Raw genomic sequence first — 16263 nt, forward strand, 5'->3', positions numbered from 1 at the left:
CCTAGGAATGAAGAAGAGATGGCACCAAGTTTGGACAGTCTCTGCCTGCAACAAGGGAAGCCTGGCACCAGACTTGGAGACTGGGCAATCTAGTCCAAGTCTCTATGCATTAGATCTGTCAAATTTCTCCTCAGACTCAGCATGGTGGCAGCAGGGCAGAGGAGCCTCTTCCCCTCTGAAAAGGCGGGACTTTGAGGGGAAAGGTTAAAGAATTTCCCTCCAGCCAGCAGGGCTGGGAAATGAACGTGTTGTGGGAGATGGGCCCAGGAGTGGGCACTGTGGGCGTCAAAGCGAGGACGCCTCCCTGCTTTACTGGCGCCTTTGGGCGGGGGAATAGTTTGGCTCAGACAGGCAGGTGATGAGGGGCATCGCAGAAGCGGCGGCAGCAGGTGCTACGGAGCATGCGCACAGCGCTCGGGCATGCTCAGTGTCAACGAGGGAGCCCAATCTGATGGGGAGCAGAGCCTGGCACTCGGCAACCTTCGGCGGTTTCCGTGGGGGCCCGGCCGCCATTTTCTCGCTGCCTCTCTCCGCTCGCTGCCTGCGCGGCTCCTTGCCCTGCTTGCCAGCGCTTTGTCTTGGTCGGCGATGGACGGGTGAGTAACGGGGCGGAGGGGGAAGCGGGGGCCGCTGCCGCCCGCCGGGGTTTTGTTGCCCTCCCGTTAGGGGCTGGGTAGAGCGGAGCTCGCTCCCCGCCCCGTGGCGGTCTGGGGGGAGCAAGGCGCCCAGCACGCCCCGCTGAATACAGTAACGGGATCAGCGTCTGGGCCTTCCCTGTGGGGCAGCTGGAGGCCGACAGGGGCCCAGTGAGGATGGGGGCGGGGACGAGACAGTGTATAACGCGGGGCCGGGCCGGCCTCACCCAGGGCTCACGTAGCGCTGTGTTCGCTCTGCTGCCCTGTCGGGGTGTGCCCCACCCCACCTCTTTTGTGGGGTTAGGGGAATGGTGTGAACAGCACCCTTGCTTGTTTGGGGTTGGCCGGAGAGGAGGAGCAGAAGCTGGAGGAGGCAGATGTCAATCTCTTTTGTTTTCATTGGGTGCTTAATAGTCCCTCAGTCTTTTTTATTTAAGGTAGAAAGACGCCTTTGTGTACACTGGAGGCAGGCGGGCAGTAAAAACCGAAGTAGAAATGGGTTAGCAGGCGTCAGCCATATGGGACAGCCAGGGCCTTCAATCCTGGCAGGGAGTTTGGGTGGGTTAACTATACACAAGGCCCTCTTTTCATTGGGAATGGGAAACATCGCTGGTGTTTATAGTTGCTTTCAGCATAAACACTTATACTGCATCTTGCTGCCCCCAGAATAGTTGGCTCACTTTTTTGAGACCAGTTAAACAATCTCGTGTGTACGTGTTAGTTAAATATATAATCTTTTGGTAATGCCATTTTAAAAGTCTTTGTGTGTGTGTGTGTGTGTTGTCTTAATGTTGTGTTATAAGCTCTGTATAAAAAGTCAATCCTTCGAGCTATACACAAATTGATAGCCATGATAGCGGCATTCATTACTTACCACATTTCTTTTTAACATTTATGGTATTTTGTGTAAGATGGGGTGGTCTGTATTCTATTTTGGATTGTTCTATTCTGTCTACCCAGGGCAAAATTCTGGAAATGGTTTTGCACAAGAGCATGTCTGTGCTGTTGGCCCACATGGGTGTTGGTGCCATTTTTAGGATCCATCCACCAATGTGCTCATCATTTTCAGTTCGGAAACAGTATGAATCGCTTTCTGCCCTAAATTGTTCTGTAAGGATCACTACTAAAGAGTGAACAAAAAGATTTTCTTATGTATTACGCCTGTTCGTAAATCTTTCTGTTCTCACCTTATCCATTGTCTCACAATGTGCAGAGACTACCTCTTCAGACTTTTTCTGGCATTGACCAAAATGGGTATCTATCAGATAGGGCGAAGGAGGCTGGATGGGGTGAATTTTCTGGCTTCTTAATTCCTGTGTCCAGATAGAGCTCCATTAGGTAGTGTTCACTGACATCATGGACACTTTCTGTAGCTGTGGGCACTCATGGAGTCTCTGTTCAGTATTCCTTCTGAATATCTTTTATTTTGAAACTTTGGGCCTACTCCCATTCCTGTCTAGTTTTTGTTGACCTCTCTATTCTTGTAAGTGGGTTGCCTTTGCTATTAAAATGAACAGAGCTATAGAAAATTCTAAATATTGAAAGTTGCTTAAAATACGTTAGAAGGTTCAGTTTTGTAGGAGGAAATCACACTTATTTTGAGGGTGAATATAAAAATTAAAGTCTGACATGTTTATTAATATTAAAGCAGGTTTCTTATTTTCTTTACAGCATTGTCACTGATGTTGCAGTTGGCGTGAAGGTAGGATGCAAATCTAGCTGATGATGAACTGGCAACCTATTAGTATGATGTATGTTAATTTGTGGAGTTGAAGTGAGCTACAAGATTTTAATAAATGATTGTCAGATGACATTTTGTCAGCGAGATATGCGTTAATAAACAGAAAACTTAAGTTGGAGGGTGACTAGAAAAGAGAATCTAATATCAAGATCAGTCACATGGGTGCCCCGTTAATATAGTGATATAAACTTTTTACATTTAAAAACTTTAAATACTTCATAAACATTTTTAAATAAATATATATCATTCCAATAGATGTATTCTCTCAGAAATAATGTTTGAGCAACATTTTGTTCTCATTGCTTGCTTCGTGGTGACCTTAAAAACTGACTTTTTTCCACCTCCGGACCTGCAAACAATTCCAAATGAGGTCATCAAGTCTTGGATACCTGTAATGGGAGCAGAATATGGGAATGAAGTTTTGTCCTGCATATCTGAGAGCAGAAGTTTGCTTCTGTTTTTTTTTTTTTTTTTAATTCTTCCTTTCTCTCCACCCTTCATTTCCACATTGGTACAGTTCTTATAACTGTAGAATTTATAGTTAATTTTAGTTAGCCCTCTGATTCTTTCATTCTTGAAGTGAATTTTGCGTTCGGGAATCAGATCAATACTTTGTACCAGCTAGATGCGACAAAAAACTAGTTAACATGAAGGGAACAATGGCATGGGTCTAGCCTTGAACTATACAGACAAATATGTTGCCACAGCTGCACAATTTATGAACAGATGAGAGCATTTTCTAGTGTGTATATTTGTTGAAGAGCATATTTGGGATTATGAAAGCGAACACAGCAAAATTCTTTCATTATGAAGTAGACTCTTGAAAGTAGCACTCCAAAAAATAAACTTCCAATTGCACTAGAAACAACTACATTACATAATTTCAGCACTTTAACCCCTTTCAGTATCAGTCTTTTAGGATCCCCGAATCATATATAATGAAATAATTCTTGTTAAATTCTTCTCTTAGAGAATCTTTGTTTTATATCCTGCGGTACTTAAAGGCAAAACTTTCCTTCATTCCAAGACCATCACGTTCTTAGAATTCTAAGTTTTTCATGTTTCTAAGTTTAACCATTGATGTGACATGTTCAGAACAAATTGAGATCCATTATCTAAAGTGTATTTTAAAATAAATGAGAAAATTCCCTATGTACAGGGCTCGACAAACTGTGGCGAGAGCTACTCGCCAGCTCCGCACTGCGCATGCACCAGACCGGCTCTGCGCATGTGCGCAGTGCCGGTGAATGGGGCGCACGGAGCGGCCGGCTGAAATCTACTCGCCTCAAGCGAGTAGAAAAAGTGGTTTGTGAAGCCTTGCCTATGTACATCTGTATATAAAAAGTAAACATTTTAGTGAGGATATATTTTGTTTATCTTGTGGAAGATGTTGCATGAAGAGCCTAAAAAAGATTGGCAAACTACAACAGTCAATAAAGGGAGGACCCTTTAGAGAACAAGCCCCCAAAAGAGTCAGACATCTGAGGTAACATATATACAGCGACAGGAAGATAGTCATGGGCACCTTATAGTGTTAGAGAGTCAGGTACTTCACAATTTTTTTCTTGAAAGCAGAATTTGTGCTTGTGGTATTTTTTTTGTTGTTGTTGTTGTTGTTGTTAAAGGAAAAACGCATCTATTTGCACAGATGAGGAAAGTGCAGGGTAAGAGCTAATTTTTGAAGAAAGCAGTTACAAACTGTTATGCCTAACTTCAGTACCAAGCAGACTGATTTAAACTGCATTAAAGAAGAGACTTATCAGAGACCTAGATGAACATGATATGTTGGGAAAGAGTTACAAAAGTCATGTTAAAGGGAAATCGCGTGTCTGGCATATTGTAATTTTTCAAAGTGTGGCCAAGGGTGACCCCGTGGGTATAGTATATTTGGACTTTCAGAAAGTCTTTGACAAGGTGCCGCACTAAAAGTTCTTAAGAAAACTAAGAAGTCATGGGATAAGAAGGAAGCTTCTCTCAAGGATCAGTAAGTGGATGAAAAATGAAATACATAGGGTAGGAATAAAGGGTCAGTTTTCAGAATGGAGTGTGGTAAGTAGTGGTGTCCCTAAGAGAGATGTACTGGGACCATTGCTGGTAAAGATATGTATAAATGATCTGGAAAAAAGGATAAACTGTGCGATGCCAATGTTTCCAGAGAGCTACAATTACTCAAGATAGTTAAATCCAAAGCAGATTAAGAAGAGTTACAAAGGGATCTTACAAAACTGGGAGATTGGGCAATAGAATAGCCAATGAAATTCGGTATAGGTAAATGCAAAGTAATGCACGTTGGAAAACATAATCCTAACTATACATACAAAAAGATGGGGTCTAAAATTAGCTGTTATCACCCAAGAAAGAGCTCTTGAAATCATTATTGTTATTTCTCTAAGAACATCAGCTACAAGTGCAGTAACAATAAAAAAAACTAATAACTTTGCAAACCATTATGAAAGGAATAGATTTCCACTGTCAAGAGACAGAATATTGGGCTAGAGAGACTACTGGTCTGATTCAATGTGGTCATTCTTATGTTCTTATAAGTAAGCCAGACTAAGGCTGCGTTTTTACATTGCAAATTTATATTCACTTAAGTTATGTCAGCATACAATTGCTGCAGTTAGTGTATTGGTTGTGCACATGCATACTTGGATCCTTGTGCTGCAGTTAGTGTATTGGTTATGCACATGCATACTTGGATCCTTGTGCTGGCTGGGTATATTCACTGGGAGTGCTTGTGTCAATGTGGAGTGCAATACATGATCCGTAGGCAAACTCACTGTGCAATTCACTGTGCAATCCAGTTCTCTAACTTTTGCATGATGTGGTCAAAACTAGTCTCAGAGAGGAGACTGGGAGTCTTTGTCAGCATCCCAGTTTGTATCTGCCTCCATGCTGTTGTTGCGTATCTCTTATAATTTTTTTATCCTTTTTTCAAAATCCCGCAAACCCATATGTCTGTCCTTGCTGTCTACCATCTCAGACAGAAGCACAAAGCCTGAGTAGCTCTTCAGTATTGTCATGAGTGTTGCAAGTACAGATTCACAATCCTATAGTATTTGCAGAGCATCAAGAAGACCCAAATAAGGGGCAGGGAGAGTATAATGATTCCTTGGAGGACAGATTGAAGAATCTGGGACATAGGAAGAATCAATTGAATGTTGTTGGAGCCTATGGAGATGGTGAAGCACCATTTCTGGACTTGTTTCTTGAGAAACAAGCACTCCTTGGTGGGATCTCATTGTAATGTAGGCTTGAGATGATGAGTAGTGGCTGCAGAACTTTTGGATGTACAAGGCCATGTTCCTGGATCTGTCTAGCGAGTTTATGCCAACCTTCCTGGTCAGGGTGCCATAATGAGCGCTTCATTGACAATAGAGAGGTGAGTGGTACTCACACTGTGGAAATCTGCAACATTAGATTGCTACCTGTCAATCAGGACTTGATTTGGAGTTGAGATGCTACAATCGGGATGCTGATGGAGCACTCAAAGATGATCAGGTCATTGTGGAGAAACTAAATTAATTCTTTGCTTCGGTCTTCCTGGTTGAGGATGGTAGGAAGATTCCCAAACCTTGAGCCATTATTTTTAGGTGACAAATCTGAGGAATTGTCCCATATTGAAGTATCATTAGAGGAGGTTTTGGAGCAAATTGATAAACTTAACAGTAACAAGTAACTGGGACCAGATGGCATTCACCCATAAGTGAAATTGCAGAACTATTAACTGTGTTTTGTAGACTATCCTTTAGATCAGCTTCTGTACCTAATAACTGGAAGATAGTTAATGTGACGCCAATATTTAAAAACTGCTCTGCAGGTGTTACAGACCTGTAAGCCTAATGTCAGTACCTGGCAAATTAGTTGAAACTATAGTAAAGAAAATTGTCAGATACCTAGATGAACATAATTTATTGGGGAAAAGTAACTACAACCTGTCCCCAAGTTACAAATGTGTTACGGACCAAACACTTGGCTGTAACTCGAAATAGTCGTAAGTGGACCCCATTGAGTTACATTGCAACCTCGCTGTTTGTAAGTGTGGGTCGCGTTTGTAACTCGGGGACCGCCTTGACGACAGCTTAATGGGAGGTTTGGTCGTAACTTGGGGACCGGTTGTAGTGGAGTCCGTAATGGGACCAGTCTCATTCAACCTATTTATAAATGATCTGGAGAAAGGGGTAAACAGTGAGGTGACAAACTTTGCAGATGATACTAAATTGCTCAAAATAGTTAAGACCAAAGCAGATGAAATTTAATGTTGGTAAATGTAAAGTAATGCATATTGGAAAAAATAATCCCTGCTATACATACAAAATGATGGGGACTAATTTAGCTATAATTACTCAAGAGAGATCTTGAAGTCATTATGGATGGTTCTTTGAAAACATCAACTCAGTATGTAGCAAACAGGAATCATTAACAAAAGGATAGAGAATAAGACAAAGAATATAGTATTGCCTCTATATAAAAAACCCTACGGTACGTCCACATCTTAAATACTGTGTACAAATGTGGTTGCCTCATCTCAAAAAAGGCATATAGGCATTGGAAAAGATTCAGAATATGGCAACAAAAATGAGGGTTTGAACGAGTCCCATATGAAGAGAGATTAAAAAGTCTGTGACTTTTTGGCTTAGAAGGAGGCTATGATAGAGGTCTATAAAATCATGACTAGTGTGGATAAACTAAATAAGGAAAAATTATTTATTGTTCCCAAAGCATAAGAACTAGGGGTCACCAATTGAAATTAATAGGCAGAAGGTTTAAAATAAACAAACAGAAATTTTTCTTCACGCTGCATGCAGTCAGCTTGTGGAAGTCCTTGCCAGAGGATGTTGTGAAGACCAGGACTTTAACAGGGTTCAAAAAAAGAACTGGATAAACTCATGGAGGTTAGATCCATCAATGGCTATTGGGAATGGGAGATGGGAGAGGGATTGTTTGACGATTCCCTCTTCTGTTCACTCCCTCTAGTGCATCTGGCATTGGCCACTGTCAGAAGACAGGATACACGGCTAAGTGGACCTTTGGTCTGACCCAGCATGGCCATTCTTATGTTCTTATGAGTTAGGAAATCTGCTACAGGGGATACTGTACAGGTTTATGTATCACCTTTTATAGAGGTTTATGACTCTTCCATGTGTTGGAGATAATGGAATGTCTTTGCAGCTGTGAGGTTCCTGAACTGTGATGGAATAATAGATGGTGCACACATCCCTCTTTTGGCACTAGACCATGTTGCTACCTAGTACATTAATAGACAGGGTTACTTGTCTATGGTAATGAAAACTTTGATGGATCATTGGGGATGCTTTACTGACATTCACGTGGACTGGTCTGGCAAGATGTGTGATGCTGTTCTCTTTAAGAGTACAGGACTGTTTAGAAAGTGTCGAAGCAAAAACACGCTCCTCTGTGTTTAGGCAGCTAACAAACAGCTTTATTAATTAATAAAGCACAGCATGAGCCAAACGTGGTCACAGCAGAGCTAGACCCAGTAAGGCTGCTAATACAATCAATCCTAGTATCTTTATACCCTTAGCCAAACAGTCTGACGTCAGGGCATCCAATTACAGAAATCCTCAATTAAATTTGGAAAAACCAAACCTTATCAACAAGATGGCGGACAGGTGCGAGGGAGTACATCTCCTGTCCCAACCAGCTCAATTAACACATACCAATAGCCCATCCTGAAGGCCTCTTCTCACGGGGTGACAGAAAGTTCACTCTGGTCTACGTGCTTGAGAGAAAAGCTGAAATGATTTCTGATATACAAGATGGCTTTTAGCTAAACATGAAAATGGTTTCTACAGCTTCTACAACTGCTACAGACAGGGACTTCTTTTTCCTCTACTGTTGGATTACCACTGGCAATACTAAAATGCCAACCCCTTGCTCATCTGGTTCATGAAACCATGGACCAGTCACCTTGACAGCACTAAGAGGTGATTCAGTTATTGGCTCACCAGGTACTGAATGACGGTTGAATGTGCATTTGATCATACTCCATTCTGCTGTCTCCGCTGTTTGGACCCTTGTCACTCCCTGGACTGCAGCATCCTCTTTGGAACTCTGCCTTCTGGCAGAGTCCACCATTCTGCTTCTCCCCCCAACCCCCTCCTTCCTGGGTTATCAGCAGTCCTCTGTCTTACATCTGCCAATGTACTCAACTGCAGCCAAGGTCTAGCTCCTCACTTCAGGGGAAAGTCACAGTAGATGCTCTGTGGTGGCTAGATGTGGTGCAAAGAGAAGTGGTGGTGGTGTGTGGGGGAACCCAAGCCCTCCTACTACTCTGGGTCCCTACTCAGAGACCCTCTGATGGCAGCCTTGTCCTGCCCTCCTTCACTCCCCATTTACTGCTCACTTTTCCTGACCATTTCCCTGCTACTCTTGCACTCTCATAGCCCTTGTGTCAAGGTGTACAGCTTGGCAGGTAACACGGCCGGAACCTTTCTTCCTCTGTTCCCCTGAGCTTGCCCAGCACTGCTCCACCTAAGGTGCTTTTCCCAAGGAACCAGTCCTGCACCCTCCCCAATTAGGACCCAACTGTCCATAGCTTTGCTGAGCAGCTCCTTATAAATAGGGATCCCCAAGTAAGCCACCCTCTGATTGGCTCTGTGAGCCTTTTCCTGATTGGCTAGTACTCTGCGCAAGCCCCCTCCAGCCTTCTTTAACCTTTCCTGGCCTCAGTGGGACAGATGCCCCACTACACACTTGCATAGCTATGCATTTACCTTCATGATTTGGTAGAATCATAGAGCTGGAAGACACCTCAGGAATCATCAAATCCAGCCCCCTGCCCAAGGCAGGACCAATCCGAACCAAATCAACCCAGCCAGGGCCCTGTCAAGCTGAGACATAAAAACCTCCAGGGATGGAGATTTCACCACCTCCCTAGGTAACCCATTCCAGTACTTCACCACCCTCCTAGTGAAATATTTTTTCCTAATGTCCAACCTAGACCTCTCCCACTGTAACTTGTTACTTGTTCTGCCATGTTACTTGTTCTGCCATTGTTACTTGTTCTGCCATGTCATTACTGTGAACAGCCTCTCTCCATCCTCTAGTCATAGTCCCTGTCCAGGCTTTTTTTGGGAGGAAGGATGGATGAGAATACCACTTTCCCTCCAAACTCTTTACTCCTCCTTCCCAGAGTCCTGTACTCTGCAGTGATCTGCTCAAAGTCATTCTTGTCAGTATCTTTGGTGCCCGCATGGGTTAGTGGGAAGGGGTAAGAAGTCCAAGGACTTGATGAATCTTGGCAGACTGTCACATCTTGAGTTCTAACTCAAGGCAAGCAACATACTTCTTGGGAATCCTGGTCCCAGTTGGCAGATGGATGACTGCCCCACTTGGCAGGGAGTCCCTGACCACCGTCACCTTTCTCCTCCTCTTGTGATTGGTGCGACAATGCATTCTATATCTTCTGCTCAACTTGGTCCCTTGATACCTTCCCTCAGATGACTCTTCCAAGGCAGTCAGAACAGAGAGTTAGAATAAGGTTGCTTGTTATGCAGAGAGCCTGAAAATGGATGCTTGCCTTTGTATGTGTTGGGAGTATACTGGTTCTCCTCCTTCTGTAGGTCTCACACGGGCAGTTTTCTTTCTGGTTGTTGAGCAGACCTCCTTGTGCTGCTATTTATGATTTTTGGACATCCCTGTGCCTGTCATATCAAATCTTGATTATATCCAGGAACTCTTCATTTTCTTTTATTTAATACAGGGTTGATACTTTGGCTTCCAGTCCTTTAACCTGTATCAATGAGTTCTGAGATTTTGTACTAGTGACCTCTTTCACGTAGCAAGCCTCTGAGTGTGGATCCCCTTATATATTTTAAATGTTTTAAAGGTATTTAATACCATTATGAATGTTGAAGGCAAAACAGAGTTTGGGTTGGAGGTTGACAGCTCATAAAGCCCTCCCCCTCCCTGGTAGTAATTTCACAGGCATTGTTCCCTCACATTTTTTTCCACCCCAAACAGAATGAATTTTCTTGTGCGCCCCAATGTGGAGATGATGTGCGACACATCACTTTCATGTTGGTGCACATTAGAAAATTCAAGTGGCAGAAGTGGGACCAAGATTTCTGAATGTAGGAGAGGGCTCAGGCCTGGGGCAGACGGTTGGGGTGCAGGAGTGTGAGAGATACGGCTGGGGTTGAGGGGCTCAGGGCTGGAACAGAGGATTGGGGTGGAAGGGCTCTGGCTGGGGATATACATAGGGCTTGGGGTGATGGGTTTGGGGTGCAGAAAGAGTGCTGCAAGTTTGGCTTTGAACTGTGGGTGTGGGCTTTGGGTTGAAGCTAGGGATGAGGACTTTGAGATCCAGGAGAGTACACAGGGCTGGGGGGACTCAAGGAGAGACAGGCCTTGGGCTTACCTGGGTGCCTCCCTGCTGGGACTGGTGGGGGACAGGTTCTTTTCCCTCCGCTGCAACAGCTTGGTGATGGGGGCTGGCGGAGGAAGGGTGTCTTTTCCCTGGCTGCGCATCTCTGTGCTCCTCCCTGTCGGCTCTTATAGCCTCAGGGCTTGGGAAGAGAGCTCTCTCCCCGCTGCAGTCTTGAGCCTTTGAATGGGGCTTAATGGGAAGCTGCGTGGTTGTGCAGTTACCAGATTAGGGGGAACTGAGCTCCTGAAACCCTCAGGGGTTCCGACCCCCAGTTTGAAAACCCCTTCTCTATATCTTAGTAAAGTGTATGGGATTGAAAATGATAAAGTACGGATAGGAACTAAAGAGAAGTAGTCAAATGAAAAAGAGTTCCCATCAGTTTCATCACATGAAGGCAGACCACTAATAATTTTATAAGTGTTTATACAACTGCTAGAGATCTAAATACATAGATGCATGAACTTGAATGTTGCTCAATGAGGATATTTGTAAGGCGTCTCAGAAACTTGGTGAAATGCTGAAAACAATGGTACGGAGTAATGTTAGGTACAAAATATATAAGAATACTTATGGGAGAGTGGCATTGGAGGTAAAGTTTAGAAGCAGGTAATGTAAAAGTTTCATTCATTCAAGACAGCATCATAGTCTGAGTATGGGTAGAATTTCCATTCTTGAATAATAGCAGTATAGCAATAGGAATATTGCTACCAACCCCTTGGTCAGATGATGGGTGATGGTGATTGTGAAATGCTCAAGGAAATTACTTACCTACGTGCGTTTAACTTCCATCCAAGACACATTACCCAACCCATTGTTTACAGCCAGGCCGTAAATTACAACCAAATTTGCTCCCAACCCACTGACAAAGATAAACACCTACAGGTATTCTTAAAACTTGAATACCTATCCAGGGAAGTGAAAAAACAGATTGATAGAACTAGACGAGTACCCAGGCATCAGCTTCTTCAAGATAGGCCCAACAAACAAACTAACAGAACACCACTGGTCATCACTTACAGCCCCCCAACTTAAACTCCTTCAGCACAATCTACAGCCTATCCTTGAAAACAATCCCTCACTCTCACAGGCCTTGGAAGACAGGCTAGTCCTTGCCTACAGACAACCCCTTAACCTGAAACACATTCTTTTCAGCAACCACACATCACACCTCAAACTTACTCAACCAGGAACCCACCCCTGCAATAAACTCTGGTGCCAACTCTGTCCACACATCTATACAAGTGACATCATCACAGAACCTAATCACATAAGCCACCACATCAGAGGATCATACAACTGCACATCCACTAATGTGAGATATGCGAGTAATGCCCCTGCAATATATGCCAAACTGGACAGTCTCTACAACGAAGGATTAATGAACATCAATCAGATATTCAAAATAGTTGGGGAACATTTTAGCTTGCCTGGGCTCTCATTAATGGATCTAAAAGTTGCTTTCCTCTTACAAAGCAATTTCAGAAACCAGCTAGAGAGAGAGAGAAATTGGGGAACTTGCCTTCAAATACCAATTTGACAAATTTAATCGAATTGGATGGGCCATTATATTCTGCACCCCAATGACATCAAAAGCTAAGTATTGGGTACCTACAGCCCACTCCATTAGCCTCATTTAACACGGACACTTTAGTTGACAAGCTTTTTTCCCCCCCTTTCCCTCCCCATCTCCTCTCTTTTTCTGCTATTTATTTGTGTCTCTGGATCCCTTGCTCCATTCATCTGAAGAAGTGGGTTTTGCCTACAAAAGCTCATGATACTATCTACATTTTTTGTTAGTCTCTAAGGTGCTGCAGGACCATTTGTTGTTTTTTAAGATTAGCAATTACAGAAAACAAAATCCAATAATAATGGAGGATTTCAACTATACTTATATTGACTGGGTAAATCTCATCTCTGGATGAAATGCAGAGAAGTTTCCAGTCCCCATTAGTAGTTGCATCTTGAGGAGAGAGAATTTGTGATTTTAGTCCTAAGTGAAACACAGGATCTGGTCCAATTGATAGAAAATAGCTGAACCATTCAGTTATAGCAATCATAGCATAATTAAATTTAACATTATTATAGGGAAGAAATATTGAAGAAACCCACCACAGTAGCATTTAATTTCAAAAAGGGGGACCACACAAAAATGAGAGAGCTAGTTAAATTGAAATTAAAAGGAACAATAATGTGTGAAATCATAGAATCCTAGGACTGGAAGAGTCCTCAAGAAGTCCAAGCCTCTGCCCAAGAGCAGGACTAACCCTAACTAAATCATCCCAGCCAGGGCTTTGTCAAGTTGGGACTTAAAAACTTCTAGGGATGGAGATTCTACCATCTCCCCAGGTAACCCATTCCAAATGCTTCACCACCCTCCTAATGAAATAGTTTTTCCTAATATCCAACCTAGACCTCCCCCACTGTAACTTAAGAACATTGCTCCTTGTTTTGCCATCTGTCAGTACTGAAGTGCCTGCAAACTGCATGAAAGCTATTGAAAATGCCATAGCAGAGGCTCAGATTAAATGTATACCCCAAATTTAAAAAAAAGCAGTAAGGTGACCAAGGCTAAATAACAAAGAAGTGGTTAGATGCAAAAAGACACACTTAAAATTTGATATTCAATTCCTACTGAGGTAAACAGAAGCATTAACTTGGGTGGTCAAGTGTGAATGTAGAATTATGCAGGAGGAAAAAGAATTTGAAGAGCCACTAACAAAAGACACAAACAGCATACCTTTTTAAAAACACACATCAGAATCAGGAAGGCTGTCAAATAATTAGTAGGGCTACTGGCTGATTGAGGTACTATCCATGTACTTGTACTCAGGGAAGACTGGGCTGTCACATAGAAGCTAAATAATTTTTTTGTGTCAGTCTTCACTACGGAAGATATAAAGGAAATTCCTACACCTAAGTTATTCTTTTTAGGTGGGATATCTGAGGAACAGTCCAAGACTGAGATTTGCAGTAGAGGTTGTTTTGGAACAAATTGATAAATTAATCAGTAATAAGTTACCAGGTCCACATGGTACTCACTAAAGAGTTCTGAAGGAACTCAGACATGTAATTGTAGAGCTACCAACTATGGTATGTAACCTGTTGATTAAATTAGCCCGCATATAAGAGGCAAGGGAAGGCAGTGCCTCCTTGGGTCTTGGCGCTCAAATGTTTCCTTTCTTTCTATCCCTATTCTCATAGATCCTGCAGCCTCCCACAGCAGGCTTTTGCAGTCTTGTGAAGGTCTTTTCCCTCTCCCTGCCCCTGTGGATCTATTATTTAAAAAATGAAAAGCCTTCCAGCTTGCTAGAAATATTAGCACAACATTGAACTTGTGAAAGAGCCATTACATGTTAATGAAGTCATTTAACAGGCATGTGCCAATCTAGAGGTATATACTGTCAGTCTCTGAACTTACTGAAAAAACAGTTGAGCATTACTATAATAGCTTAAAATTGGCTTTAAATATTTCATTAGTTTGTTGCTGAAGATTATAAAATCACATCTCTGAAGGTTGTTGCATAGGTTTTAGATGCACAATCTGAATATTCAGCTTTAGCTGAATGCTTGGATCTTCTTTAAAAACTTCAAAAGACCACCCTTATCTAAAATGCACATTTTATATAATTAACAAAAATTAATTCCAAAGCCTTTCTCCATTTCTGCTGTAATCTTTCTCCTTTCGCTCCCCCTGTTCCCTTAAAGCAGTGGTCTCCAACCTTTTTACACCCAACATCACTTGTTAAATCTCCGAACAGGCAAAGATCTACCACCCTGCCCCTTCCTTGAAGCCCTGCCCCTTCCTTGAAGCCCCGCCCTCTCTATTCTCCTCCTGTCCATCATTTGCTATCCCCAGCCCTTCCTTACTCTGATAAACAGTTTATTTTTAAATTATACGATGTATAAAATTAAAATCACGTGTTTATAGTTACGAAATAAATGGTCTGTTTTTTATTCATGCTATTTAAATCTAAAATGAAGCATTTATAATTATACATTTTGTGGGGACAGAGTTCTGCGGCTGGGGGCAGGGGAGAGGAAACAGGGTGCTGGGAGGGCAGAGGACAGGGTTCTGCAGCAGGGGATAGAGTGCCCGTGGGGACAGGTTTCTGCAGCTGGAGACAGGGTGCCAGTGGGGACAGGCATCGCCAGAAGTGGCGCTAAGCTGTGGGACTTCTGTCCATCCCTGGGAAGCCTACACTACCTCCATTTTCACTGGAGGTAGGTAGGGGGGCTTCTTGGGGGTGGGAGGGAAATGAGGATGGGGCGGACAGAACGCCTCGCGATCGACTGGTCGATCGCGATCGACCTGTTGGTGACCACAGCCTTAAAGGAACAATATCCCTTTTCTGCCAGATAGCTGGACAAATGAGTTTCCCTTTTTTTACTTCTGTTTTTAAGATAACTCTCCACCAAAATCAGTACCTTAATAAGAAATAAATTCCTATGTTATGCCTAAAATCTTTGGAAACACATTTTTAACATAAACATGTCTGTTATGAGATCACACAAAATAAATTAGCATTCCCTTTTTCTAAAAGCTATGAAATTTGATATGAACACACTAAACTGCTGACTGATTAATTTAAAATAATGTCTTTGTTTCAGTGTGTTAAATATGTAGTGATCTGGAAAGATTACTGCCTTTAAAAGTACATTTAAAATATAAAATCAACTTAGAAATACTGATTAAGAAAATGTAAAACCGAGAAGAGCTGCGTCATGTATTCCTTAATATTTAATGTTGTATTCAGCAGGACAGCTGATTTGCCCTTAATACAAATTTTTGCAAATAAATTTGACAGATTTCAATGTATATTAAAAAAAAAAAAGTATGGCTGATATTTTTCATTCCTAAATTAGGTGATTTTAATTGAGTATCTTCTGCATGTCCAGTCATCACAGTCTGGCATGCAGTGTAAAACATGCTCTGTTTTCTTTAGAAAGATATTTAGAAAAGTGGGTTTTTTAAATGTCCTTTGCTATGTTTGGGTTCAGGGATTTGGCTGGAATGGGGGGTGAGCAGAGAGGGTGAGAGAAGAGAAGAAAAAGAAAGTGGGGAGGAGGGTGGGGCCCAGATAGCGCAGGGGTGGAATATGGGCAGGGCCACAGACTAGGGAGCTTGCCTCCCCATGCAGCATCTTCACCAACCACCTATGAATCAGCCTTTGTACAAGAAGACTGGGGGCTAGTTAACATAATGCTGTTGCTAAGCTGATCCTGGCAATTGCAAGCCATTAAGCCTACCAGGCAAAGTTAGTTGAAACCATAGTGAAGGATAAAATTATCAGACGCTTAGATGCACATGGTATTCTGGGAAGAGTCAACATTATTTTTTTTAAAGAGAAATGCCTCACCAATCTATTAGAATTCTTTGAAGGAGACTGAGTGAGTCAACAAATGCATGGACAAGGATGAAGCAGTGTTCTTGGATTTTCAGAAAATCTGTGGCCAGTTCCCATAGCAAAGGGTCTTAAGCAGGGGTAAGCAATAAT

At 42.6% G+C, this 16263-nt stretch overlaps 1 protein-coding gene across 5 annotated transcripts in view; it reads left to right on the plus strand.

Moving 5' to 3' along the window:
- The first annotated feature begins 412 nt into the window (after window positions 1-412).
- PTBP2 (polypyrimidine tract binding protein 2) overlaps window positions 413-16263 on the plus strand; it is a 116390-nt gene continuing 100539 nt past the window's right edge. For 2 of the 5 annotated variants that reach the window (XM_006114128.2, XM_006114129.2), the window contains exons 1-2: window positions 413-596; window positions 2307-2337. In XM_006114128.2, coding sequence (XP_006114190.2) covers window positions 421-596; window positions 2307-2337 — 207 coding nt within the window. In that variant the 5' untranslated portion in view covers window positions 413-420. The remainder of the gene's footprint in view (window positions 597-2306; window positions 2338-16263) is intronic. The other 3 variants (XM_006114126.2, XM_006114127.2, XM_006114130.2) reach the window with 2 other exon arrangements.

The sequence above is a fragment of the Pelodiscus sinensis genome, chromosome 9 (assembly GCF_049634645.1).
Source record: "Pelodiscus sinensis isolate JC-2024 chromosome 9, ASM4963464v1, whole genome shotgun sequence".
In the NCBI taxonomy this organism is placed as follows: Eukaryota; Metazoa; Chordata; order Testudines; family Trionychidae; genus Pelodiscus; species Pelodiscus sinensis.